At 52.0% G+C, this 27,888-nt stretch overlaps 1 protein-coding gene across 1 annotated transcript; it reads left to right on the forward strand.

Moving 5' to 3' along the window:
• The first annotated feature begins 2,593 nt into the window (after positions 1 to 2,593).
• C12H1orf127 (chromosome 12 C1orf127 homolog) lies at positions 2,594 to 27,069 on the forward strand. The gene is made up of 11 exons (XM_030912825.1): positions 2,594 to 2,707; positions 6,488 to 6,612; positions 8,687 to 8,830; positions 15,056 to 15,094; positions 16,055 to 16,192; positions 16,699 to 16,783; positions 18,293 to 18,489; positions 19,331 to 19,454; positions 23,669 to 23,859; positions 24,626 to 25,826; positions 26,797 to 27,069. The coding sequence occupies exons 1-10, from the start codon at positions 2,635 to 2,637 to the stop codon at positions 25,817 to 25,819; spliced, it is 2,310 nt and encodes a 769-aa protein (XP_030768685.1). The 5' UTR covers positions 2,594 to 2,634; the 3' UTR covers positions 25,820 to 25,826; positions 26,797 to 27,069.
• Positions 27,070 to 27,888: the final 819 nt, after the last annotated feature.

Here is a 27,888-nt window from a genome sequence, read left to right on the forward strand (position 1 = left end):
CATCACCAGCACCACCACCACATCACCACCACCATCACCACCACCACCATAATCACCATCACTATTATTGCCATCATCACTGTCACTAGCACCAACACCACTGTCATCACTACCACCATCAATACCATAATCACCATCATCACATCACTATTACCACCATCACCACCACCATGATTACCACCATCACCAGCACCATCATCACTATGACCATCACTACCATGATTATCACCATCACCATAATTATTACCACCATCACCACCATCATTACTATCATCACCATCACCACCACCATCACCACCATCATTACTATCATCACCATCACCATCATCATCACCACCATCACCAGCACCATCATCACTATGACCATCACTACCATGATTATCACCATCACCATCTTTATTACCACTATCACTACCATCACCACCATCATCACTACCATCACCACCATCACCACCATCATCACCACCATCACCACCATCATCACCACCATCACCACCATTACCAGCACCATCATCACTATGACCATCACTACCATGATTATCACCATCACCATCTTTATTACCACCATCACTACCATCACCACCATCATTACTACCATCACCATCATCACCACCATCATCACCACCATCACCACCATCATCACCACCATCACCACCATCATCACCACCATCACCACCATTACCAGCACCATCATCACTATGACCATCACTACCATGATTATCACCATCACCATCTTTATTACCACCATCACTACCATCACCACCATCATCACTACCATCACCATCATCACCACCATCATCACCACCACCACCACCATCATCACCACCATCACCACCATCATCACCACCATCACCACCATTACCAGCACCATCATCACTATGACCATCACTACCATGATTATCACCATCACCATCATGATCACCACCATCACCACCATCACTATGATCATCACCATTAACACCATCATCACCACCACTGTCATCACCACCACAATCACCATCAGTATCATCCCACTACTACCATCACCATTATTACTGTCATCACCATCATTATCATACAATTAATTCACAGAAATAAACTGAAACGAAGCAACAGGTGTACACACACACACACACACACACACACACACACACACACACAACAGAGGTGGAATTCAAACCCAGATGCCTACTGACACCAGTGCCTATGATCTTTTTTTTTTTTTTTTTGAGACAGGGTCTCACTGTGTCACCCAGGCTGAACTCACTGCAGCCTCTGCCTCTTGGGCTCACAGTCCTCCCACCTCAGCCTCCCGAGTAGCTGAGGCGTGCACTACTGTGCACCACTGTGCTCCGCTAATTTAAACGAATTTTTTTTCTTACTGTTGCCCAGGCTGGTCTCAAACTTCTGAGCTTAAGCGATCTGCTCACCTCAGCCTCCCAAAGTGCTGGGATTACAGGTGTGATCCACCATGCTGGCGAGTACTCACACATGTACCATGAAGTCACATTGCTCCCTGTCTCCCCCTATAGAACGAAGTTTAGATTTAATGACCTCCAAGACTTCGCTACTCAAAGTGTTGTCCCTGGACCAGCAGCCGTCACTTGGGAATTTGGTAGAACTGTTGAATCTCAGACCCCGCCTTAGACCTATGAATCTGTATTTTAACAAGTGCCCAAGTTACTTGTAGGCATGCTGGAATGCTTTTTTTGCTTTCTTTTTTTTTTTTTTTTTTTTGAGTCAAGAGTTTCGCTCTGTCACCCAGGCTGGAGTGCAGTGTCATGATCTCGGCTCACTGCAACCTCTGTCTCCCAGGTTCAAGCGATTCTCCTGCCTCAGCCTCCTGAGTAGCTGCGATTACAGGCATGTGCCACCACGCTCAGCTAATTTTTATATTTTTTACTAGAGATGGAGTTTCACTGTGTTGGCTAGGCTGGTCTTGAACTCCTGGCCTCAACTGATCCATCCACCCACCTCGGTCTCCCAAAGTGTTGGGATTACAGGTGTGAGCCACCGTGCCCAGCCTGCAGGCTGGAATTTGAGGACCTCCCCAACAGGTTCTTCTTCCTTGGACATTCTGTGAACTGTGACCTCTGTATGGAGTAAAAGGTCACTCTGTTAGGACAGTACGACCCTTACATGCCCTTTCCTGACTATTCCATTGAAGCCAGGCTGAGGGGAGCTCTTTCCTTCCCTCCCTCCCTCCCTCCCTCCCTCCCTCCCTCCTTCCTTCCTTCCTTCCTTCCTTCCTTCCTTCCTTCCTTCCTTCCTTCCTTCTTCCTTCCCCCTTCTTTCCTTCCTCCCTCCCTCCCTCCCTCCCTCCCTCCCTCCCTCCCTCCCTTCCTTCCTTCCTTCCTTCCTTCCTTCCTTCCTTCTTCCTTCCCCCTTCTTTCCTTCCTTCCTTCCCTCCCTCCCTCCCTCTCTTCCTTCCTTCCTTCCCTTCCTTCCTTCCTTCCTTTCTTCCTTCCCTCCCTCCCTCCCTCCCTTCCTTCCTTCCTTCCTTCCTCCCTCCCTCCCTCCCCTCTCCCTTCCCCAGTCCCTCCGTCCCTCCCCCAGTCCCTCCACCCTCCCCCTCTCTCCCTCCCTCCCTTCCTTCCTTCCTTCTCAGAAGCATCTTCTTGTTGGACAGACACAGTCGAGTGTTTCTCAGACTACATGACCCTGTGGATCCCGAGGAGCCACGTGGAGGGGCTGAGGCTGTGGCTGGCCAGGACCTTGCACTTGCCAGGTAAGAGGCAGTTGGTGGCTGGGCGGGGTCTTTGCTGGGGCTTTTGTGTTGCCTTCCCCTGCCTGCAGTGCTCCTCCCCCATGGCTCTTGCAGGTTCCTGGGCATCATTCAAATCTCTGCTCAAAGGCCACCTCCCCCTGCAGCCCTTCTAGGCTCTCTAAAGTCGTCCACGCCCACCCCAGTCATAATCCTGGCACTCCTCACTAGTAAGATGATCTCCTGCCGTTGTTCCCAAGCTTGTGATCTACACCCCTCTTCCCAACAGAAGGCTGCGCTGTGAGGGCACGGCCTACGTGCTTTTTGTTTACAGCTGCGTCTTCAGAATCCAGAACACTGCCTTGTGCTTAGAAGAGTCCCAATAAATATTTGTTGAATGAACAAGTGGCCCAAAGCCCTGGAAGAAGCGCCCATCTGGTGCCGATATGCTCCAAAATCGAAATCACTCTGCAAAAGTGGAAGTGAGACTAAAGGGGTGATTCTCACACAAAATGGGAGGCCATCACGTGCTTGGTGGGGGAAGAGCGCACCTAAAATAGCAAAAAACAAGGGCATAGTGTCACTTCCAGAAACCTTTCTGCCATGAGCTTTCCAACAGAAGAAGTAGGAAAGTGTTGGATGGCATCAGGGTACCTGGAACCTTCTGGAAGGAACACGAGTAGCGAGAGGAGCAAACAGCTTGCTTCCCTCCATGCTCTCCATCTCAGTGGCTGCAAAGCGAGGCCCCAGGTTCCTCCTCTCTTTTGCACAGAATAATAGATATTGAGGAGGGAGGCTTTCCAATCTCTCCCGAAGTCTAGGAAAACCTCCCAGAGACCCTGCTCATTCTGGAAATTCCTAAAGCACCTTCTGGGACCGGTAGGGCCTAAATCTGCCCGGGGAGGGCCAACCACCCATTGGCCAGCCATTGGCCAGCCAGCCCAGGAGGCCTTGGGAGAGACATTTGTGTATTAAAAGGCCACTTTTCCAGGAGAAAAGCTGTGGATACATTAAGCTGTCGCCTGTTCTTTGGAGAGCCATTATTAATGGAAAACAATAGATTAATAGTTTTAAAACGCTTGTTCAATAAGTAATTTTTATGGCTCTGGATAGAGCCCATTAAACATTTCTGTGTGTTATTATAAAGAAGTTTTAAGCGTAAAATCATAAAGCCAATAATCAGAGAATTAGTCACAGCGGCCAGCCACAGGCCATTAGTTTTAGGCGCTGTCAGAGCCACCTGTAGCTTTTGAGGGAGAGTTTTCATTTCGCGCGGCAGCGCCAGGTGGGGATGGAGAAATGATGGTGCCTGCTGCCTTCCATAAACTTGAGGGGACAGCAAGCAGGTGTGAGCAGCAGGGTGCCAGGCAAATATTTACAAAGTGCAAACGTGAATGCAAAACTAAAACGATCCAGGTCAATTTGCACATCCAGCTCAGACACTTTATTTCCCCAGCGAGCTACCTTTCACAGCCTTCCTCCGCCAGAGGCACGGCCTTGATCTCTTGCTAAAGATAGCGGTGGAAGCTGCGTGCTTTTGAAAGGAAAGCATGTCACCAGAGAATCCCACGTAGAAAGGCTGCCAGACCTGTTTTCTGGAATAGCGTATTCATCTCCCGTCAAATGCACAATCGAGTCAAGCGTTTGAAAGTGAAACTGTGAGATTTAAAAATGCTTTAAAAATAATCATGACAAAAGCAATACAAGATAATTACAGAAACTAGAGGCAATCCAAAGGAGATAATCAAAACTGCTTATAATCCCTCTACCCAGAGATAGCCCCCTTTATTTTTCACTCATTCAACAACTACTTATCTATTTATTTATTTTTTGAGACGGAGTCTCACTTTGTTGCCCAGGCTGGAGTGCAGTGATGCAGTCTCAGCTCACTGCAACCTCTGTCCCCCGGGTTCAAGCAATTCTTCTGCTTCAGCCTCTGGAGTAGCTGGGACTACAGGTGGCCCCCACTGTGCCAAACGAATTTTTGTATTTTTATTTCTATTTATTTATTTTTTTGAGACAGAGTCTCACTTTGTTGCCCAGGCTGGAGTGCAGTGGTGTGACCTTGGCTCACTGCAACCTCTGCCACCTAGGTTCAAGTGATTCTCCTGCCTCAGCCTCCCGAGTAGCTGAGACTACAGGTGCCTGCCACCACTCCCAGCTAATTTTTTTGTATTTTTAGTAGAGACAGGGTTTCACCATTTTGGCCAGACTGGTCTTGAACTCCTGGCCTCAAGTGATCCACTCACCTTGGCCTCCCAAAGTGCAGCGATTACAGGTGTGAGCTACCGTGCCCAGCCTCATTCAACAACTATTTATTGAGAACCTTCTGTGTGCCAGAAATAACTTGAGGCACTAAAGATGCAGCAATGAACAAAACAGACAAATACCCGTAGCCACATGGAGCTGACTTTTTTTTTTTTTGAGATGGAGTCTCGCTCTGTTGCCCAGGTTGGAGTGCAGTGCCACGATCTCGGCTCACTGCAAGCTTCACCTCCTGGGTTCATGCCATTCTCCTGTCTCAGCCTCCCGAGTAGCTGGGACTACAGGTGCCCGCCACCACGCCTGGCTAATTTTTTGTATTTTTAGTAGAGACAGGGTTTCACCGTGTTAGCCAGGATGGTCTTGATCTCCTGACCTCATGATCCGCCCGCCTCGGCCTCCCAAAGTGCTGGGATTACAGGCATGAGCCAGCCGGAGCTGACATTTGACTAGACGGCAATAAACAATAAACATAACAAATAAGCCAGTAAGATTGTCGGTTAGAAGACAATGAGTGTGCAGAAAAGGGTGAAGGAGGCAGGATGGGGGAGTGTTAACTGGGTAGTTACGGTGGGCTTCCTGGAGAAGGCGACATTTGCACAAGGACTGAAAGGAGGTAGGGGAGTCAGCCATGCGCATATCTGGCAGAAGAGAGTTCCAGGCAGAGGGCACAGCCAGTGCAAAGGCCCTGAGGCAGGAGTGGGCCTGGGATGATTGAGAAATAGCAGTGGGTCTGGTGTGGTTGGAGCAGAGGGAGGGAGGGGAAGAGAAGTGGGAAGAAGGGTCGGAGAGCTGAGGGCAAGTCACGTGAGGCTTTCACGGGTTTTGTTTTTTTACTCAATGGAGTTTTTTATTTTTTGTTTTTTTTTTTTTTCTGGGACAGTGTCTCACTCCATCACCTAGGCTGGAGTGCAGTGGCACAATCTTGGCTCACTGCAGCCTCCGCCTTCCAGGTTCAAGTCATTCTCATGCCTCAACCTCCCAAGTAGCTGGAATTACAGGCGTGTGCCACCACACCTGACTAATTTTTGTAATTTTAGTAGAGATGGGGTTTCGCCATGTTGGCCAGGCTGGTCTCAAACTCCTGAGCTCAGGTGATCCTCCCACCTCAGCCTCCCAAAGTGCTGGGATTACAGGTGTGAGCCACCACACCTGGCTGGCAGTGAGGAGGTCTGAGCAGAGGAGAGACACAATCTGCCTACATTTTGAACAGGATCCTGCGGGCTACTGCATGGAATATTCACAACAGGGGCAAAGGAGGAAGCTGGGGGACATGGGAGGAGGCAGCAGCAGTGACACAAGCTGAGGATTCGTGTGGGGAGACGGGGTCGGATTCTGGATACACCTTGATTGAAGAACCATCGGGCTTTCCTGTTGGTATATGCCTTTTCAGACTTTTAAAAATTACTGCTATTTTTATCCCCACCAGGTAAGAAGCTTCCAGGCAGAGCAGTTTCTACCTGCGAGTCTGATATTTCTGACCCTGCCAGAGAAGCCACCTTCACAGGCTCAGCCCACGTTTCTGTCCCTTTCTCATTCTAGGCACCTGGAGGGCCCCTAACCACCTGGATTCTTCTCTTGCTAAATGTGGCTACTTCCTGCATCCGGCTTCAGATGGTGACTTCTTTTTTCAAGTTCAATACTCGGCCTGCTTTGTGCAGAAAGAGGTGGGTTTGGGAAATTTTTTTTTTTAAGGGAGATTTAAGGAGCTAAGCCTGAGCTCAGATGTCAAGTAAGGAGACACTGCACCATTATTCCTCTGTAGAAACTGAGCTGAGGGAGACCAGAAATCTCTGCCTTCATGGAGTTTATGGGCATATATATTAAAAGGCCGCCCAACTCAGATGCTGCCTCGTCCAGGCAGTCCTCCTGAGAATCCCCCCTTCTCTGTGCAGTGGACTTGCTTCTGTCATTGCCAACACTGACTCACAATGTGCTCACTGACACACCATCTCCTGCTGGACCTGGAGTCTCTGGGGTGAGGCAGTCACACCCACAGGCTTGCCTCAGGGCCTGGCACACAGTAGGTACTCAGTAAGTGCTTAACGAAGTGAATAAATGGTGCTGAGGAGTTGCAAAGGCTGACTGACAGCCCTTACTTGCACAGGCCGGTTATGGGCTCACGAGACCACGTGATTCTAAAACTTACAGAAGTAAGATATTTTTGTATTTTTTTTCCTTTCTGTTTTTTGAGACGGAGCCTCGCTCTCTTGCCCAGGCTGGAGTGCAGTGGTACAATCTCGGCTCACTGCAATTTCCACCTCCCAGGTTCGAGTGATTCCCCTGCCTCAGCCTCCCAAGTAGCTGGGACTACTTGGTAAAGACGGGGTTTCACCCTGTTGGCCAGGCTGGTCTTGAGCTTCTGACCTCAAGTGATCCACCCACCTCGGCCCCCAGAGTAGCTGGGACTACAGGCATGCACCGCTATGCCCAGATAATTTTTGTACTTTTTGTAGAAGATGGGGTTTCACCATGTTGCCCAGGCTGGTCTGGAATTCCCAGGCTCAAGCCATCCTCCCACCTCGGTGTCCCAATGTGTTGAGATGGTGGGAATGAGCCTCAGTGCCAGGATTCTTGTTACTTAAATTTCACGCCAGGGGTCCTGCAAGGGGACGACCAGCCCCACAGATTGGCTCACAGTTTTTTTTTTCTTGTCTTCTCCTCACCTCCACTTCCCCTTTCCATTTCTTTGTGCTCCCTTCCTTGACCCAGCCCAGAGTTTTTCCCGAGTGGGTCGGTGGTCTGGAGTGGGGGAAGGAATTTTGGGAACTACCCTGCTCCTCCTCTTTCTCTTCCTCTCTGTGGTCACCCTTCTCTGACAGCCCCGTCAATACCCGCCCTTCTCAGGCCCCACCGCAAAGCTTAGACTTGGGTTCTTCTTGTGTGGCTGAATGAGGGCAGTCTGGGAGGGGTGGAGGGACCCATTGGTTTGACATCTTTGAAGTCTGCCTTGTACTGGAATGAGCTAGACCAGCTCTCGCGTCTAGTCTCAGCAATGGCCACATGCCTTTGGCTTAGTCATTTACCTTCTCTAAGCCTCAACTGCCTCATCTGTAAAATGAGAATTTTTTGTCTCGTAAGCCCAGCCTTGGCCGGGCTTGGTGGCTCACGCCTGTAATCCCAGCACTTTGGGAGGCCAAGATGAGCGGATCACTTGAGGCCAGGAGTTCGAGACCAGCCTGGCCAACATGGTGAAACCCTGTCTCTACTAAAAATAGAAAAATTAGATGGGCATGATGGCGTATGCCTGTCATTCCAGCTACTTGGGAGGCTGAGGCATGAGAATCGCTTGAACCTGGGAGGTGGAGGTTGCAGTGAGTGGAGATCACACCACTCCACTCCAGCCTAGGTGACTGAGTGAGACTCTGTCTCAAAAACAAAAAACAGCCCAACCTTATGAGACATTGGTGGGCATCAAAGGAGATAAAGTGTGTTTGTCAACTATCAAGGGACATTGGGATGCAAGTTCTTATTCTGTCTGACTAGGTTTGACCTTCCCAAAACCCACAAATGTTCCCTGGCCTGGAGGGCTTCCTTGGTAGGGGCTGAGCTTCCAGAGCCAGACCCAGGCTCCGAGTTGCTGTCGACCCTGGTTTCATTTCCCATCCCTCTTCCACAAGCCCACCTTCTAGCAGGTTCATGGTATCCTATTTGCTGTGAACAGGGACTGACCTATAATTGCAGCCTACTAACTGTATTTTCCTCTCTCATTTGCACACATGAATTTTGCCCTACTTCCAGAAAGCAAATTACAGGCTGGAAATCAGAATATTTCAGAAAGGGGTGACAAGGTTGGAGCGGAGTGATCGATACATAATGAAGTGTCCAATGCTAAGGTCAAGACTGGGCCAGGAAAGCGTCCACTGTGGGCCCATGTTCATCCAGGTAATGGGTTCAGAGGGTCTGGAAGGTGGCAGAGGGGCCTCCCAGGCTGGGCATCTCTCTAAAGGCCAAGGCAGGTGGTCCTGGCCCCTGCACTGCAGAATGTGGCCCAGAGAGACTGGTGGTAGCTGCAGATGCAGTATGGCATCGTTCTTCTAGACATCCCTGGGTACTGGCTGGGTGCTAAGTCTCCTGGGTTTGGTTCTGAGCAAGGAGGGGTGAGATGGGAGGGGAGGGGGAGATTAAAGCTGTCTGACCTCGGGTTCTGGATTTCCCATCTTGGCTGGCTCAGGGGGTCACTTGGGTTTCACCAAAGCTGCAAAATTGCATCTTTGTATCCTTTCTCTCTGGATTGAAAAAATTGGCTAGTTTGAATGTTTTTTTTTTGGACCTGGGTAATGTCAAAGAGTTATAGACCCCAGGTACGATCAGGTGCAATGTCTACCTTTTAAGCATCAGGGAAGAAAGGTTGAGCCCCAGATCCAATTGTGAGCTCTTTCATGGCTGTGTGCGCTCCTTGAATTCAAGTTTCTCTCTAGCTCTCATCAGCGGGACACCTCTGTAAGCTAAACAAGATTTGGATGGGAGTGGGGAGGGCTAGAAACCCAAACATCTATAGGGACCAAACCCGCCACAGAAATGAGCATGCTGGACTGAAGAGGAGGCAGTAAAGACTTTTACTCATTCCTTCATTTAATCAGCTGTGTTTTTGTTGTTGTTGTTGTTGTTGTTGTTGTTTTTTGTTTGTTTTTTTTTGAGATGGAGTCTCGCTCTGTTGCCCAGGCTGGAGCGCAATGGTGTGATCTTGGCTCTCTGCAACCTCTGCCTCCCAGGTTCAAGCGATTCTCCTGCCTCAGCCTCCCAAGTAGCTGGAATTACAGGTGTCTGCCACCATGCCTAACAAATTTTGTATTTTTAGTAGAGACGGAGTTTCACCATGTTGGCCAGGCTGGTCTCAAACTCCTGACCTCAAATGATCCACACGCCCCAGCCTCCCAAAGTGCTGGGATTACAGGTGTGAGCCACTGCGCCCAGCCTGTTTTTTTAAAGAGACAGGATCTTGCTCTGTCATGCAGACTCACTGCAGCCTTGACCTCCTGAGCTTAAGGGATCCTCCCACTTCAGCCTCCCGAGTAGCTGGGACTATAGGCATATAACACCATGCCCAGCTAATGTTTAAATTTTTTTGTAGAGATGGAGACTCACTGTGTTGCCCAGGCTGGTCTCAAACTCCTGGCTTCAAGCGATCCTCTCACCTTGGCCTCTCAAAGCCCTGGGATTATAGGCGTGGGCCACGACGCCTGGCCCAGCAAACACTTATATATGGCTCATTCTGTGCTGGGCACCATTCTACTCACTTTGCAAATATTAACTCATCTCACCTTCACAGTGATTCTGTGTAGTTGGTTCTATATTGATCCCCATTCTGCAGGTGAGAGAACTAAGCAGAGAGAGATTAGGAGACTTGCCAGCTGGTAGCAACAGAGCTGGGCTTTGAGCCAGGCCACATGGTAGGGGCTGGGGCATGCTGGAACAGGCACAACCTGCGGTCCTGGCCCCCTACTGAGGGAGCTGAGGCTGGACTCCACTCCAGCCCCATTTTGCCAGATTTTCCAACATTTCAAGATAAACTAGAAGTCTATAATTGTATGTGAAATCCTCTCATTTAAAAAAGTTCAGTTTTTTTTGTTTATTTTTTGAGACGGAGTCTCTCGCTATTGCCCAAACTGGAGTGCAGTGGCCGGATCTCAGCTCACTGCAAGCTCCACCTTTCAGGTTCACGCCATTCTCCTGCCTCAGCCTCCTGAGTAGCTGGGACTACAGGCGCCCGCCACCTCGCCCGGCTAGTTTTTTGGATTTTTTTTTTTAGTAGAGACGGGGTTTCACTGGGTTAGCCAGGATGGTCTCAATCTCCTGACCTTGTGATCCGCCTGTCTCGGCCTCCCAAAGTGCTAGGATTAACAGGCTTGCGCCACCGCGCCCGGCCTTTTTTTTTTTTTTTTTTTTTTTTGAGATGGACTCTCCTTCTGTCACCCAGGCTGGAGTGCAGTGGCATGATCTTGGCTCACTGCAACTTTCGCCTCCAGGGTTCAAGTGATTTTCCTGCCTCAGCCTCACGAGTAGCTGGAATTACAGGCATGCATCACCATACTCGGCTAATTTTTTTTTTTCTTTGAGACGGAGTCTCGCTCTGTCACCCAGGCTGGAGTGCAGTGGCGCAATCTCGGCTCACTGCGAGCTCTGCCTCCTGGGTTCACGCCGTTCTCCTGCCTCAGCCTCCCAAGTAGCTGGGACTACAGGCACCCGCCACCACGCCTGTCTAATTTTTTGTATTTTTGGTAGAGATGGGGTTTCACTGTGTTAGCCAGGACGGTCTCGATTTCCTGACCTTGTGATCCACCCACCTTGGCCTCCCAAAGTGCTGGGATTACAGGCATGAGCCACCGCACCCAGCCTAAGTTTTTATATTTTTGGTAGAGACGGCGTTTCACCATGTTGGCCAGGCTGGTCTAGAACTCCTGACCTCAAGTGATCCACCCACCTCGGCCTCCCAAAGTGGAAGGATTACGGGTGTGAGCCACTGCGCCCGGCCAAGTCACTTTAACTTTGTAGGCACTGCGCAGCTCAAATAAAGTGCTAGATTTGGCTTGAGGGATTTGGTTGGGCATCTTCTGCCTGTGAGGAGGAAGAGGAAGGAAGGAGGAAGAGAAAGGAGAGGAAGTCAGAACTGAGAGGAGGAGGTTGGAGTGAAAAGGCTGCTGATGACAAACACCATTTATCCAACAAGCAAGCATTTATTTATTTATTTATTTTGAGACAGAGTCTCGCTCTGTTGCCCAGGCTGGTGTACAGTGGTGTGATCTTGGCTCACTGTAACCTCTGCCTCCTCAGTTCAAGCGATTCTCATGGAATCACAGGCATGCGCCACCACGCCCGGTTGATTTTTTTGTATTTTTAGTAGAGATGGGGTTTCACCATGTTGTCCAGGTTGGTCTCGAACTCCTGACCTCAACCGATCCACCTGCCTTGGCCTCCCCAAATGCTAGGATTACAGGCGTGAGCTGCCGCGCCTGGCCCCAACAAACATTTATTGAGCATCTATTGTATGCCCAGCCCTGTGCTGGTGCTGAGGGAACAGATATGACCAAGGCGTGACTTGCCCCAGGAAGAGCTTATCGCTTTCTTCTTATCTGATCTGAGCTTCAAAAATGAGTGTGCTGTGGTGGGAAGGGCCCCTGCACCAGCCCAGCTCAGAAGACCTGGGCTCATCTCCGCTCAGCCCGGCTCACTGCCGTGTTGGACTCTAAAGCTGCTTTGGTTCTTCACCTGAAGGAGAAGGGACTGAGCGGGGGGGTCTTCCTCTGCCCACCTGCCTTTACTAAGGGCTCAGAGTGGCCACACCAAAGCTGGTGTTGGTACACCTAAGAATTGTGGGGCCCCACCCCGGGATCCCCAAGCAGGGCTGCCAGGGCACCTGTTTGACATCCCGGGGCTGGTCACTGCTCCCTCTGCACTGGGCCTGTGATTCTGGAAGCCGCCGCCAGGGGGACGGTGTTGCCGGCATCACCCGACACTGGGGCGAATCGCTGAGAAAAGCAGAAACGACTCCCGACCGGGGCGACTCCCGACCGGAGCGCCCGCTTGGTCTCCATCGTCCTGCCCTTGAAGCCCAGATGCCCCAATGCCCCAGTCCCTGGCATCCTTCACTGACCGAGGTGTGGGAGCGGGTCGGGGGAGGGGTGCTCTGCATCCCTGAACAGAGCTGCACAGAGGTGGGCAGAACACGAGGAACAGAGGCGGGTTTCTGCTGCCCCCGCCTCCCCTCCAACCCCTTCCCCCATCTGAGAACCTCATCGAATTGACTGATTCATTCCTGGTGACTTCTGCAGCCGCCACTTCCGTGGCTGCACCTTGAACTTGCATTAAGTTTTAATTAAAGCCGTTTCACTGGCCTTGCCCTTGGCTAAATGCAGCTGTGGGCACAGGGCACATAGATATTTAATACTCTGCCTCTCCCCGCTGATGGCACAGGGTGCCCAAGGGTGTACCCGAGCCGTGCCCTGCTCACAGTGATCTGCGAGCTTGCTTAAGTGTGCCCACAGGCCCCGAGCGGGAGGCCGCGCAATAACTATTCATTGCCCTGGGTTAAGTGTGCCCAGGGGCACCCGTAAACTCAATGCAGTGATTAGCGATTACTCCCAGTGAAGGCTGCCCGAGCTCCTGCAGAATGTCCACGGGCCCTAAATATAGCCTCCTCATGGCGACTTAAAGGACACGGTGCATTTTGGCTGTGCACTTGTCACATTTACCCTTCTTCCTTTTTGTAATTTTTTTTTGGAGACAGTGTCTCATTCTGGCCAGAGTCGCCCAGGTTGGAGTGAATGGGACAATCTCAGCTTACTGCAACTTCTGCCTCCTGGGTTCAAGTGAACCTCGTGCCTCAGCGTCCTGAGTAGCTGGGACTACAGGTGTCCGCCACCACTCCTGGCTAATTTATCTTTCTTTCTCTCTTTCTCTTTCTTTCTTTCTTTCTTCTTTTCTTCTTCGTTCTTAAACGTTGTCGTTCCTTTTTTCTTTCTTTCTTTCTTTCTTTCTTTCTTTCTTTCTTTCTCTTTCTTCTTTCTTCTTTCTTTCTCTTCTTATCTTCTTCTTTCTTTCTTTCTCTCTCCTCTCTCTATTTCTTTCTTCTTTCTTTCTTTCTTCTTCTTTCTTTCTTTCTTTCTTCTTTCTTTCTTTCTTTCTTCTTTCTTTTTGTATTTTTAGTCAAGATGGGGTTTCACCATGTTGCTCAGGCTGGTCTCGAACTCCTGAGCTCAGGTGATCCACCCACCTCAGCCTCCCAAAGTGCTGGGATTCCAGGCATGAACCACTGTGCTTGGCCTTCCCTTCCTTCGTTTAGCAGAATTGCTTCCCTCCTTCTTACAGTCTGGCCTCTGGGGGCCTCCGCCTTCCTCCGGTTCAGCAGGGGTGATGGGCTGGGGCACCGTGGTGCAACTTTGGGTGGTGTCGGGGAATTGCTGCATCCTCTTCATTCTCCTGCCAGACCTTGTGGACATCTTCTCCATTTCTTCTGCTTTGCTCCCCAAGGGAAGACAGCATCCCCTAAAAGCAAGGCCATCACAGGGCTCACCCAAGGGGCTCCCTGTGGGCCGCCTGAGCCTGCTGCCGACATGGGCTCTCTGGGGCCAAGGAACAGCTGACCTAGGCAACTGGGGAGGCTGCATGGTGGTGGGGGGCCTCTTCCTGGCCCCACCCACTCCTTTCTGCTTCTGGAAGCCCCTGTCTGTCCCTGGGGAGAAGAGGTGGGTAGCCTTGAGTTGGGGAGCTGTCGAGATGAATCAGTCTGCTCTGGCCCCAGTCTCCCCATTCTGTATTGGGTAGGAGAGGGGGTCTGATGATCTCTGAGGGACCCTCTGCTGGTCTGTGACTCTGTCCAGTGCCACAACCTCCCTGGCCAAGTCTGACGCAAAGGCAAAGGGGCAGTCGGAGAAAGTAGAGAGACTTGAGAGAGCACCTGGGTGGGGTGGCACTGGCTGCAGAGGGGTTTTGGGGAAGGTCCCTTGCCCACGCCATCACCTTGGGCTCTGGTCTGTGAAACGGGAGAATGGTGCCACCCTACGCAATGGCCGTGAGACTCAGGCGTGGTACGAGAAACCACTGTCTTGGTTTGCCTGTCTCAGTTTTAGCACTGAAAACCCCACATCAGGGGAACCTCCCCAGTCCTGGGGAACCGGGATGGTTGGACCCTCTAAGAATGGTGCCACTGGGGGGCACAGGTGTACTCTCTGGGCCTGTAGAAGCCCTCATTCTCTACTTCTGCTAGTTGGATCCAAAGTGGAAAGAAAAAGGGCGAGGAAGAAATTGGGATCTAGGGGAAAAAACAAGACAAGAGGCCTAGGAAACAGCCCCCATGGAAGCGGGCTCTGAGCAGCGTTGGCCCCATGCACACCCGCTCTTGGCCTCACCAGCTGCGCCCAGGACCCCAGCTGCCCCCTTGGCCAGGCCCAGGGTGGCAGCTGAGGCAGCGACATTTCCCTGCATCTGTTGACACTTGAGTCCCAGAACATAAATGATTTTCTTGTCTTAATGAGCAAACAAGCCGGCGGCACAGCTCTCTCACCCGCCTCCTGCTGGGGTAATTGCCGGCGCTGATGGGCACAGGCAGGGGTGTTTGCTCACCTTTGCTCACTGCTTGCAGGAGACATTGCTTCCTCTTTGTCTCTGCAGGTCTCCCGGCCCCTGCCCCTGCGGAGCGACAATAGACAGGTAAGTGGGCCCCATTGGAGTAGCAGGAACAACTCTCTGGAAGTTTCTGCCAGGCCTGGTGGGTGCTCAGAATGCTCGGACGCAGCTTTTGAGTTTGCTTGTCCTCCGGAGAGTGTAGTGGATGGTATGGACTCTTCAGGGACCAGGTCTTGCCAGCCGAAGTTTGAAGCTCCCGCTGGTGCCCTCCAGGCAGAGGCCTGAGGCCATCTGAGAAGAACCTGGAAGAGGGGACCTCAGCTTTGGGTGGGAGGCTGGGTTGGAAGACTCTAAGGTCCTTCCCGTGCTAAGATTCTCTCTGCCAAGTCTCCAGTGACAGGGAGCTTGTTCCTTTGTAAGGAGCTTTTTCCACGTTGCACAAGTGCTTCCCAAATTTTCCTTCTGCTGGTCCCTGCAGTGTTTCCCGAAGCCTTCCGGAAGGAGCCAGTCCCTCTTCTCCATTTCACATCCCTTTGAGTATTTGGGGTCAGTGAGCTTGACCTCCCCAAGTCTTCCTGATGTCCTCCTGCCAGTCTTCCTGAGATGGGAGCTAGGGACCCTTCCCTACCCCTCTCCCCGCATCTGGCCCTCACCTATATTCAAGGCCTTCATTCCCATGTCCCACTAAAGGGTGGCGAACAGAGCCAAGGACAGGACTCCAGTTGTGCCCAGCCAGGGTGGCACAGGGGCTGACTGGTTGGCATTGCTGTTAGGGGTAACTGTGTGTTCGTTCTTTCAGCTGCGTTGTACACCTACTGTGTGCCAAGCACCCCTGCAAGGGACCTCCTCCCCTAAAGTATGAGCGTGCTAGCATCTGGTTGACACTCCTCCCCGAGCGGCCTGCCGTCCTGCCTCCTGGCCTAGCCCATCCTCCCCGTGACCCTGTTACCTTCCTAGGTAACCCCTCAAGTGTCCCTTCTCCATGACTCCTAGTGACCATGCCTCCCTGGCCACATGGTTTGTGAACGTGTCCTGTTTCTCCAGACTCCATGGCTGCTGTCCCTTCGAGGGGAGCTGGTGGCTTCTCTTGAAGACGCCAGCCTGATGGGACTGTATGTGGACATCAATGCCACCACTGTCACCGTCCAAAGCCCGAGACAAGGACTTCTTCAGAGGTGGGAGGTCAGTGGTGGGCAGCAGGCCCTGCCAGGCGGTGGGGGGCCTCTGGGGCATAGCACCCAGAAGAACAGGTTGCCACCCCTCCAGTGACAAGTCAGATGTCCACCTGTGAGACTGGACAGATTTAGGCAGGCGCCTTCGAAAATTGGTCCCCATTAGCGTGAAGTGCTCCGCTCTGCAGATGAGGGGCTCCTGCAATCATGCACTCAGCTCGTCCTGATCATGGTGGCAGGAGCGTAATTACCATCTCTTTAAATAGCCCAAAGTTGCCGTGTAAGAGAAGACGGCTCACATGACATTTGCTCTGAGCTCGCTTCCTGCTAAAAATATCTCAGCTAAATAATAGTTCCTGGTTGCATCGGCGCAATAGTCCCTGACCTAGGCTTTCAACACTTGGGGCTTTAGTTCAGAGACTAGTTCGAAGGTGGGAGGGGGGCCCCTGTAGTGGGAGTTTGCGTCTGGAAGGAGCAGTTTTGGAGACCTCAGTGGGGACCTTCCTCCCTCCCCAGGTGCTGAACACCTCTGCTGAGCTCCTGCCACTATGGTTGGTGAGCGGTCACCATGCCTATTCTTTAGAAGCTGCTTGCCCACCGGGTAAGACCCAGGAGTGCCCCTAATGTCCACCTTTCCGACTTCATCACATTCTCGTCTCTGTTTTTTCCCTCCTCTGGGCACCTTAATCCCCTCTGTCTCATCCCACTTCTCCTCTCCTCAGTCTCAACCTTGGCTATGCATTTCTGAAATGCTTGGGACAAAAAGAAGTTTGCTTTTGCTGGAAGATGTGTGGAGTAGAGGTGGGATGTGGGGTGAATGAAAAGTAAAATCATCTACTACAGACCTGCAAACTTGGGGTCTGCAGACTCTTGGGAGCACCCAAGCTGGCCCCAGGGGCTCTGAGAACAGAGACGGGAGAGAGCGTGCAGCCTGGTCAGACCCTCCAGGGCTCCGTGATCTGAGGGTAGTGGGGACTGCTGATCTAGGCCACGTATGTGATAACTGTTTTGTTCAGCCTGGAGTGACACCACTGCCCTGGGTCTTATGTCATATAAAGAGGTCTGGAATCTGGAAGACCACTTCCTACCTCCAGGGAATTTAAATTCAAAGAACTTGGTGTGCAACGTTAGGTGGATCAAAGGCTTCATCCTGTGTGGGTAGATTAGAGGTGGTTTAGACTTTCCATTTGTATAGAATTTTATCATGGACTGAGCTTCGGGACCAGGGCTCTGGGGATTTTCAGGTATTGGCAGTGACCGTGATGAGCCCCAAAACATCTCTTTCCCTGTTCACAATGTTTCAAATCCCTTTATGTAAAGGCAGACGCTTCCATTAGCAGCTGCAGAACTGGCTTAAAATGTACCCCCGAGAGCCTGACACAGTGAAATTCTTGCTAAAGTGTAAACAACTGATAGGAGCTGTATTTCTTTCTTTTTTTTTGAGATGGAGTTTCACTCTTGTTGCCCAGGCGGGAGTGCAGTGGCACGATCTCGGCTCATTGCAACCTCTACCTCCAGGGTTCAAGCGATTCTCCTGCCTCAGCCTCCCAAGTAGCTGCGATTACAGGCTTCTACCAGCACGCCCAGCTAATTTTTTGTGTTTTTAGTAGAGATGGGGTTTCACCACGTAGGCCAGGCTGTTCTTGAAATCCTGACCTCAGGTAATCCACCCACCTTGGCCTCCCAAAGTGCTGAGATTACAGGTGTGAACCACCGTGCCCGGCCTAGGAGCTGTATTACTTAAGAGCTGCTTTGGAAATGGAAGGGGCACTGGACTAGGTCACCGAAGCTGAAGATGGTCTCAGTAGAGCCATTTCTGTAGCTTCCCTGATGGCATCTGCTTCCATCAGGATGCAGACGGGCCTTTCCAGAGTGGCAAGGTCTGTCAGGTATTTGGGGATGGTCTTTTTTTCTTCTCTTCTTCATCTGTGCAGCTAAGTTTCAGCCCAGGCAGTGATACCGGGACACCAAGTAACTTGCTGTCACTGACTGGGGAAGTGTGCTGTGCTGGCCACAGGTGTGGCCCCAGGCGAAGGCCCACCACCACTTCATTTGTCCACGAGCCTGCAAAGTGTGTCTTTTTCTGTGTCCTGTGTCCTTCCCATTCCAGTGTCATTCCAGCCAGAGTCGGAGGTCTTAGTTCACATCCCCAAGCAGAGACTGGGTCTAGTCAAAAGAGGTTCCTACATTGAGGAAACCCTGAGCCTCAGATTCCTCCGAGTCCAACAGTCCAACATCTTTATGGTGACTGAGAACAAGGACTTTGTTGTGGTCAGCATCCCGGTGGCCGGGGTGCTCCAGGTCCAGGTGAATATCCGGTGGCATCTCTGTCTTGCCCCTTCTCTTCCCGAGGCCCTTCTTCTTTGTTCACCAATGCCATGTGTGGTCAGAAACGTGAAGGGTAGGCTGGTCACAGTGGCTCATGCCTGTAATCCCAGCACTTTAGGAAGCCGAGGCAGGAGGGTCACTTGAGTCCAGGAGTTCAAAACTGGCCTGGGAAACATAGTGATACCCCATTGCTACAAAAAAATTAAAAAATGAGGTGGGAGCATTGCTTGAGCTTAGTGGGTTGAGGCTGCAATGAGCTGTGATTGTGCCATTGCACTCCTGCCTAGGCAATGGGAGTGAGACCCTGTCTCAAAAAATAAAAGTAAAAAAGAAAGAAAGAAACATGGAGGGTAGATCTGTGGCACTGGCTGAAAGTGGACTTCACCATGTATGCCCCTCAGGCCCATACTCTTACCAAGGTAGCCCCATCAGGGGACAGCCACAGGGCATGGGATGCCCCCTGCCACGTGCAACTAATTTCTTTCTTTCCCTCTCTCTGTCTCTCTCTCTTGATGGAGTCTCGCTCTGTCACCCAGGCTGGAGTGCAGCGGCATGATCTCGGCTCACTGTAACCTCCTCCTCCTGGATTCAAGTGATTCTCCTGCTTCAGCCTCCCGAGTAACTGGGGCTACAGGCACCTGCCACCACGCCCAGCTAATTTTTTGTATTTTTAGTAGAGACGGGGTTTCACTGTGTTAGCCAGATGGTCTTGATCTCCTGACCTCGTGATCTGCCTGCCTCAGCCTCCCAAAGTGCTGGGATTACAGGCATGAGCCACTGTGCCCAGCCAACGTAAAACGAATTTCTTGTGGCCTCACAGCGATGCCAAGAAGTCGGAGGAACCCCGGGAACACAAGCTTTCTATAGGGTAGACCTGAGCCTGCAATTTGCTGAGATGGCTGCCCCAGTCCTCTGGACGGTGGAGAGCTTCTTCCAGTGTGTGGGTGAGTGAGGCACCATGAAGGTGTGACTGCTGGTAACAGGTATACACTGCACAAACCCTCTTTCCTTGGCCCTGGGGTTCTTTCTTCTGTGACAATGTTTCACTCCCTGGACCGCACAGGTCCCACACCTACAAGGTAAGTGAGGTGTCAGACATACTGGCTGGAACTGGCAGGAGAATAACAGTGTCATGAGAACTGAGTGGTGATGTGGTTCCTGGCCCTGAAGTCTGCCAGGGAGGGGACAGGGGAGGCAGATGGGGGTGCATCCCTTTCCTAACGAACTGCACAACCTCAATGAGTTACCTAACCATGTTGAGCCTCAGTTTTCCCATCTGGAAAATAGGCATACCAGTACCTGTTTTGAGGATTGAAACAGCAAGAGGAGCTATTTCCATTTATCCACTCTCTCTGTGTGGGCTCCAGTTCCTCAGGTCACTTGGTAGACAGATCAGCGTCCTTGGCAAAGAGCACGACACGATGCAACTTGTTTCTCAGCTCAAGAGGAACCTTCTTTTAAACTTGGTGTATGTCTTCATGCCAGGATGCTGGGATGGGGTTTTTGGAGAAAGCTCTGCTAACGGACAACCTGGTATTCACACATGCAAAACCACCAGGAGCAAAACCCATTGAAATACAGCACAAGGAAATGCACATAATTCACAAACGATGTCGATCACTTTCATCTTTTACTTCCTAACTGTCCTCAATCAAAGACAGACGCGAAGGAGATTTAACTCAGATGTTAATAGTGCAAGTTTGCCTGTCACGAGGATCTGATGTTTCAGTGCTGCACAAAAATGTAATTATGTTCAGAACTATATTTAAAGATTAAAAGGGGGACTGCCTACCACAGCTAGCCCCAAATTCAGAATTAGAAACAAAGAAAAAGGCGGGATGGGGGGTGAGTTCTGACAGTCTGCTAAAAATGGAAATGTTTCTTGAAAATTTTTACACATTTTGGCTGTTTTTATTTTACAGTTCGCTGCAGTGATGACATTAATCTTGGAAAGGGAGGGCTAGAACTTTATCCAACAGATATTCACTAAGCAGTCGCGGTGTATGCGGCCCCATGCAAGGCTTAGGTGGGAGCAGAGGCTGCTGGATTCGGTTCTTGCTCTCAAGCAGCGTTCAGTCTGGAAGGGGAGATAAGAAATGCCCAGAGAAAGGCCGGACGCAGTGGCTCACGCCTGTAATCCCAGCACTTTGGGAGGCAAAGGTGGGAGGATCACTTGAGGCCAGGAGTTTGAGACCAGCCTGGCCAACATGGCAAAACTCTGTCTCTCCTAAAAATACAAAAATTAGCTGGACATGGTGGTGCACATCTGTAATCTCAGCTACTTGGGAGGCTGAGGCAGGAGAATCGCTTGCACCTGGGAGGTGGAGGTTGCAGTGAGCTGAGATTGTGCCACTGCATTCCAGCCTGGGCAACAGAGTGAGACTCGTCTCAAAAACAGAAACAAAAACAAAACAAAACAAAAAAAAAAACAAAAAAGAAATTCCCAGAGACTTATGAGGGCAGGTGGACTCAGGAGAGATGTCAGAGAGTAAATGATCTTTATCCTGGGTTTTGATGAGAGGGCAGGTCCTTGATAGGAAGATACGGAATACAGCACAAAAATAGATCAGCAACAGCAATAGAAACATTTTAGGAAGAGTTTTTTTGGCCTCTCTGGAAAGATTTACACGGGGAAGAATGTTCTCTTCCTCATTTTGTTAATTTAACATCAGCAACCAGAATGAATCTCTCCCCTCCCCGGTTCCCAGCACACCTCCCCTGCACCTCCCCTGCAGCTTCCCTGCAGCTTCGAGGTCTTTCTATTCTTATTATAGTTATTGGTGCACGCTCCTGTCTCTCCCTCTAGTATGAATTCCTGAGATCAGGGGCTGTGCCCTGTTCGGCTTCTTATTCTTGACGGGCCTTATCTTGCCGCCTTGCCCTCGGTAAGCACTTCATAAATGCTTGTTGGCTTGAATTTTCACCAGGAATTAAAAAAAATATTTTACACAGATAACATTTTTCTTTTGTAAATATGTGGACTAATGTGTTGGACTATTAATATATGCTGGAATTGCCTAAACTCCCCGTGGGTAGAGATTTTTAAAAAATCTTCCTCGTCCCTGACCCCAAAAGTGATTAGAACCTATAGGACAAATCCTGATTATTTAAGTGGTCTGGAGAAATCTAGGAGATGGTTTAGATATGGTTTAGATATAGCTGTTTTCATATGTGTGTGTATGTGTGTGTGCGCATATATATATATATATATATATATATTTTTTTTTTTTATAAGAGACGGTGTTGTTCTATTGCCAAGTGGAGTACAATAGTGCAATCAAAGCTCATCATAACATTGAGCTCCTGGGTTTAAGGGATCCTCCTTTTTCAGCCTCCCAAGTAGCTGGGATTATAGGTACAAGATACCATACCAAGCTAGTTTTTAAATTTTTTTTTTTTTTTTTTTTTCCGAGACAGAGTCTCTTGTTGCCCAGGCTGGAGTGCAATGACACAATCTTGGCTCACTGCAACCTCCGCCTCCCAGGTTCAAGCGATTCTCCTGCTTCAGCTTCCCGAGTAGCTGGGATTACAAGTGCCTGCCACCACGCCTGGCTAATCTTTGTATTTTTAGTAGAGACGAGATTTCACCATGTTGGTCAGGCTGGTCTTGAACTCCTGACCTCAGGTGATTCGGCCGCCTTGGCCTGCCAAACTGCTGGGGTTACAGGCGTGGGGCACTGTGCCTGGCCTTAAATATTTTTATAGAGATGGGATCATGCGTGTTGCCCAGGCAGTTCTTAAACTCCTGGACTCAAGTGATCCTCCTGCCTTGGCCTCCCAAAGTGCTGGGATTATAGGTGTGAACCACTGTGCCCAGCCTATTTTTACATTTTAAAGTTGGGTTCACGGATGGAAATGCCTCTAGGGGTGGGGAAGGGAATGTCAGCGGTGGGAGAGTGGGGAGGATAAGAACACCCAGGGCCTGGGCGTGGGAGGATAAGGCAGCAAAACTCAGTGTGGGAGGTGGCTGGGAGTGGTGGAGACTCCTGGGAACCTGCAGCCACCAGGTCCCTCTAAGTAGAGCAGCCTTGCTTGGCTGGAGCTGATCCTACCTTGCAGGGAGGCAGGTCCATGTAGCCAAATCTGGTTTTCCACGAGAACCTGGTTATATAAGAACTCCTGCTTTTAAAATGTTGTTGGTTAATTTAAAAAACAGTTCAAACACCCTGCAGGCCGAGTCAAACATGTCCAAGGGCTGTATTTGACCCCCGGGCCAGAATTTGCGAGCGCGAACCCAGCAGTTCTCAACTGCGGGCGATTTTTGCCTCTCAGGAGACACTTAGCAACATCTGGAGACATTTTTGGTTGTCGTGACTCGGGGGATCCTACCGGCATCTGGTGGGTGGAGGCCAGGGGGCCTGCTGAACACCCTGCACTGTACCTCCTCTCCCGCATTTGACAAAGCGTGATCGGCCTGGAATGCCTACGCTGCCTGGGCTGAGTCTAACCTGAAAGGTGGTCGGGCAGGGAGCACTCTCCGGTTCTCTGTGGTTTCTGAGGCTGGGCCAATGTATTTGACCTCAAAATAGGAAATGGCTCAAAGATGAAACCAGCTGGTGGCACTGAAGCTAAGATAGGGAGTCAGGACCAGGTGCCCCTTGCAGAAATCTGAATTTCTGTGATTTAATTTAAAAAAAATGGGCCGGGCATGGTGGCTTACTCCTGTAATCCTAGCACTTTAACAGGCCAAGGTGGGCCAATCATTTGAGGTCAGGAGTTTGAGACCAGCCTGGCTAACATGGTGAAACCCCAACTCTACTCAAAATACAAAAAAATTAGTTGGACGTGGTGGTGCACACCTGTAATCCCAGCTACTCGGGAGGCTGAAGCGAGAATCACTTGAACCCAGGAGGTGGAGGTTGCAGTGAGCCGAGACTGCACCACTGCACTCCAGCCTGGGCCACAGAGTGAGACTCCATCTCAAAAAAAAAAAAAAAAAAAGGTATCTTGATGTCCACATAGTCTCAAAAAGGACTCCAGGTGGGAGGACTGTGAAATTCAGCAAATGGACATTTCCCAGCCCAGGGCCTGCATCTGACCTCCCCAAGCTTCCATTCCCCACCTGTGGAAGACGGGTCGCTCACGGTCCCTTCAGCAGGCCGTTGGGAGGATTTTGCTTCCTTAGGAGGAAGGCTGACCTCTGTCTTCCCTCTGGAAGGTTCAGAAACAGAGTCACCTGCCTCAGCTGCTACACGGAGGGTCACTCCCTCCCCGCCATCCCCAGGACTGGAGACCCTTCCAGCAAGAGCGCCATCTGCTGCTTCCTCCCAGGTGTGGGCTGCAGGACCAGCTGCCCAGGAATGGCTTTCTTGGGACCTCCCGCACCAGCCTTCTGATGCGCTGGCCAAGGCAAGTCTATGGCTACATCCCCTGCCCACAGTTTCCTCCAAAAAGTCGGGTCCCCATGAGGTATCGGTAGACCCAGCTGGGCCTGAGGCCCTTCTCTTTCACCACCGTTCTTCCAAAGAGAGCCCCACTGTGATCCCCAACCATGTCACCTCCTCCAATTCAGAATATTTCCCAGAGAAAGCTGGGCCCCCAAGAGCTCCCACCTAAGGGCAGCCCCCTTCATCTGTCAGCCTGGATCACAGCAACCTCCCAGTGTCCTGAGACACAGCCAAAGGAGGCAGTGGGGGTGTCAGCAGCTATGCACACAAACGGAGGGAGGGAAACTGAGGCACACCAGAGGACTGGAGACCCAGAGGTCACAGCTTCCTCCAGCTCTTCTTTTTTTTTGAGATGGAGTCTCGCTCTGTCATCCAGGCTGGAGTGCAGTGGCATGATCTTGGCTTACTGCAGCCTTCACCTCCCAGATTCAGGCGATCCTCCTGCCTCAGCTTCCTGAGTAGCTGGGATTACAGGTGCGTGCCACCACGCCTGGCTAATTTTGTATTTTTAGTAGAGATGGGGTTTTACCATATTGGCCAGGCCGGTCTGGAACTCCTGGCCTCAAGTGATCCACCTGCGTTGGCCTCCTATTGTGTTGGGATTATAGACGTGAGCCACCGCACCCGGTTCCTCGAACCCATCTTTGGGCTGAGATTCTCAGGGCAGCCGGAGCCCATGTGTTCTTGTTTCTGATGCTTTTTCTGTCTCCACTTCTCTCTTGATGAAGAAGGGACGTGGACCGTTGCTGCAAACAGCCAAACCAGCGAGGAGAGGCCAGACATCTGCCTCCATTTTCCCCAGAGTGATGCAAGCTCAGCGAGGTCTCCAGGCTCCCCCAGGGGAAGTGGGGTTCCCTGGACACCCCACGCCTCCTGTCACGCTCCCCTCGGAGCCTGTAGAGGGTGTCCAGGCTAGTCCCTGGCAGCCACCTCCAGTCTTGCCAGTGCACCCGACTCTGACCCTGCCTGTGTCCTCAGACGCCTCCTCTTCTCCACCGCCAGCCCTGAGGCCTGAACAGTCTGAATCGCTCCTGGTCTCGGGACCATCTGTCACCCTGACTGAAGGTCTAGGAACTGTGAGGCCTGAGCAGGACCCCGCCCAGTCTCCAGGAAGTCCCCTCCTGCTGAGAGGGCTGTCAAGGGGGGATATGGCTGCACCTGAGCCCGTCTTGGGGGAGCCTGGCCAAGCCAGCGAGGAGCTCCAGCCACTGACGAGGCCCTGGTGGGCCAAGCTGGCGGCAGAGGCACTGGTTTCTCACCATTCTCCCCGAGAGTCCCAGGAAACATCCTCTGGAATAGAGGTGGAGAGGCCGAGCCAGACTGGGCCTGGTTTCCCCAGGGAGGGGGCCAGGGGATGCGTGGACCTTTCATCCTCAGAGCCAAGCGAGGACATGGAGGGGCCGGGACTCTCCACCCTGCTGGGGAGGGATGCCACATTCTCCACCCCAAGCGTGAGGCAGCCAAACCCCAGTGCCTGTGCCGGGGTCTCAGAACCCGAACTCACTGGGATGCCCAGGGTGAGGCCGGCAGTGCCCTTGGCAGTTCTTCCTATGGAACCTCTGCCAGCAGAACTCATTCGCCCGGCAGCTCTTCTGACACCCAAAACCTCATCTGTAGGAGGGTCAGACCAGGCCCTATACCTGGAGAGTACCCCTGGCTCTGTGGGCCAGGAGGAATTGGGGGCTGCACATGCATCCAACCCTCTGTCCATGCAAACCCTGAGCCCGTGGGCTCCCACAGGACAGTTGCTACCCAGCCTGGTGGAGCTTGAACACCCCTTCCCGGCTGGCCGGGGGGCCTCACCCCAGCAGGAGCTGACAGGGCCCACCTTGGCCCCCAGTGCTGAAAGCCACAGGCCTCCTGAGCTTCAGGACAGTGTGGAGGGGCTTCCTGAGAGGCCCCACGCTGAGTCTCCATGGTGACTCCAGGGTGAGTCCTGGGTGCACCCTGGGGAGGTGGAGTGCAAAGGGTGGGAGGTAGCGATGGGTCAGCCTGGAGGTGGGGGCTGGGGGCCGTCTTTCCAGGGAAGCCCAGTGCTCTTTCGGCCCAGATCATCGCTGTGCTCAGCCACAGCTGGGCATCTAGGCCAGGGAGTCCAGGGGCACTGGGTCACTGAGAGTCACCAGGGCCATCCAAGCCAGCAAGGTACCAGCTGCTGCCATGGAACCCAGAGGGAGTGGTGAAGTGGCAGGCCATCTGCCTGCGTGGACCTCCCTGAGGGAAGAGGAGCTGAGTGCAGGACAGTGTCCCCCCATCTCTCCCTGGCCCTGCCAGCTGCATTTCTGGGCTTGCTCTGCTGTCAGAGGTGGGGAAGCATCAGGGTAAGGCGCAGGCTCTGTAGCCAGGCCTGCTAGGAGCTAGGGTTCAAGTCCCAGTTCCTCTGTTCTTTGGCTGTGTCACCTTGGCAAGGCACTCACCTCTCTGAGCCTCAGTTTCCTGATGGGTCAAATGGGGATGGTAATAGTTCCTTCCGATGGGGCCATTGAGGGTTGGGTGGGAAACGAACATAGAGCATTTGGCGTGGAGCCGGACGACACCCAATGCGCTCAGAACTCGAGCCGTTCTTGCGGCAATCTTACACCATCACCATCCTCCTCACGGAGCATGACACCCAGCACGCCCAGAACTCGAGAGCCATTCTTATGGTGATCATTTCACCATCTACCTCCCAGCCCAGGCAGAGGGGATGCTTGCAGGCCCAGGAAAGCATGGCGGGCCTGAGCCATGGTTCAGACATCTCTGGGGGTTGCTGGTGATGGTGATACAAACTCTTGGTGTTTACCCCCTCCCCAGGCCTTGGGGTGCCATGACCCCAGGTCTCTAAAGGACTCCAGGGGAGGATAATGGGATGTCACTGCTTTGTTTTCATTACTCATCACTTCTTTCCTCTGGATTCCAGGGCAGCAGCTGGTACCCTGCTGGCTAGGACGGCCCCGGTGACCCTCAGTGACCCAGTTGCCCCCAGGCTCCCTGGCTTCGATGCCCATCTGTGGCTGGGGACAGTGTTCTGGCTGGAAGAGCACTCACTCGGTGCTTCCCTGGGAGGGTGGCCCCCCAGACGCCCACCTCCAGGCCGACCCATCACTGGAAGTGGGATTTGAAATGCAGCCAAGAAGAGGAGACCGTTGGCAACGCCCGCCCGGAACAAGAAATAAATAAATAAGTAATCAGGGTTGTCTTGGCTGATAAACGGTCCCCACCTCGAAGAAGACTTCTCCCCCCTCTGCGCACCCTCCTCCTCCCTCTCTGGGCAGATCCGTCCCAGGCAAAAGCTTAATAGCCCCATTTAAGGCTTTTCCTTTTCACCACGAGATTGAGCTGCTCCTGCCATTACGAGGTTTTCAGCTTCTCTCTGAAATCAAATTACTGACTCCATTTAATTTTTTAAAAGCTCAGATGATTTCCCTTCTCGAATCGGAGCCGTGACTTCAAGGCCAGCCCCCACTAGCCCTACCAGGCGGTTCCCCTGCGGGCAGCTGCTGCCCTGGGATGGCGGCCCCCATGCCTGGGGAAGCCTGACACCTAGAGGGAAAGCCAGTGGGAGGAGGCCTGAGTCTCTGGCCACCACCCTGGACACTGGGCTGGGTGGCCTGAGCCGGAGGAGGCCCACAGGAGCCCATGGCTGGAGGCCGATGATCTCCAAAGGCTGGTGGGGTCAGTGGTTAGAGCCCAGCACTGATGCCATAGGCTCATGCGGGAGCGCCCTAGCCTCCCAGTCGCCTTCTCACAGTGTGTGTCTGGGACTCCACCACTCAACAAAGGTTTATGGAGCACCTCCTCGGTGGTGCCAGGCACTGTTCCAGCCCCGGGGAGGCTTCGGTGAATTGAATGAAATCCCCGGTGTGCGAAGGAAAGTTCTAGAGTGTGCGTGAGAAGGGAATTGGACAACAATAACAGACACAAAACAATTCCGGACAATGCTTCCCGCTCCGAAGAGGAGCAGACACAAAACAATTCCGGACAATGCTTCCCGCTCCGAAGAGGAGCAGAC

Source organism: Rhinopithecus roxellana, chromosome 12 (assembly GCF_007565055.1).
Source record: "Rhinopithecus roxellana isolate Shanxi Qingling chromosome 12, ASM756505v1, whole genome shotgun sequence".
NCBI lineage: Eukaryota > Metazoa > Chordata > Mammalia > Primates > Cercopithecidae > Rhinopithecus > Rhinopithecus roxellana.

Excerpts from the sequence above, each read along its gene's own strand:
- C12H1orf127 (XM_030912825.1), top strand. The coding sequence starts at position 2,635 with ATGACCCTGTGGATCCCGAGGAGCCACGTGGAGGGGCTGAGGCTGTGG. Across the intron at positions 18,490-19,330 it reads CCGGGGTGCTCCAGGTCCAG|CGATGCCAAGAAGTCGGAGG; the intron begins GTGAATATCCGG and ends GTGGCCTCACAG. Across the intron at positions 23,860-24,625 it reads CTTCTGATGCGCTGGCCAAG|AAGGGACGTGGACCGTTGCT; the intron begins GCAAGTCTATGG and ends CTCTTGATGAAG.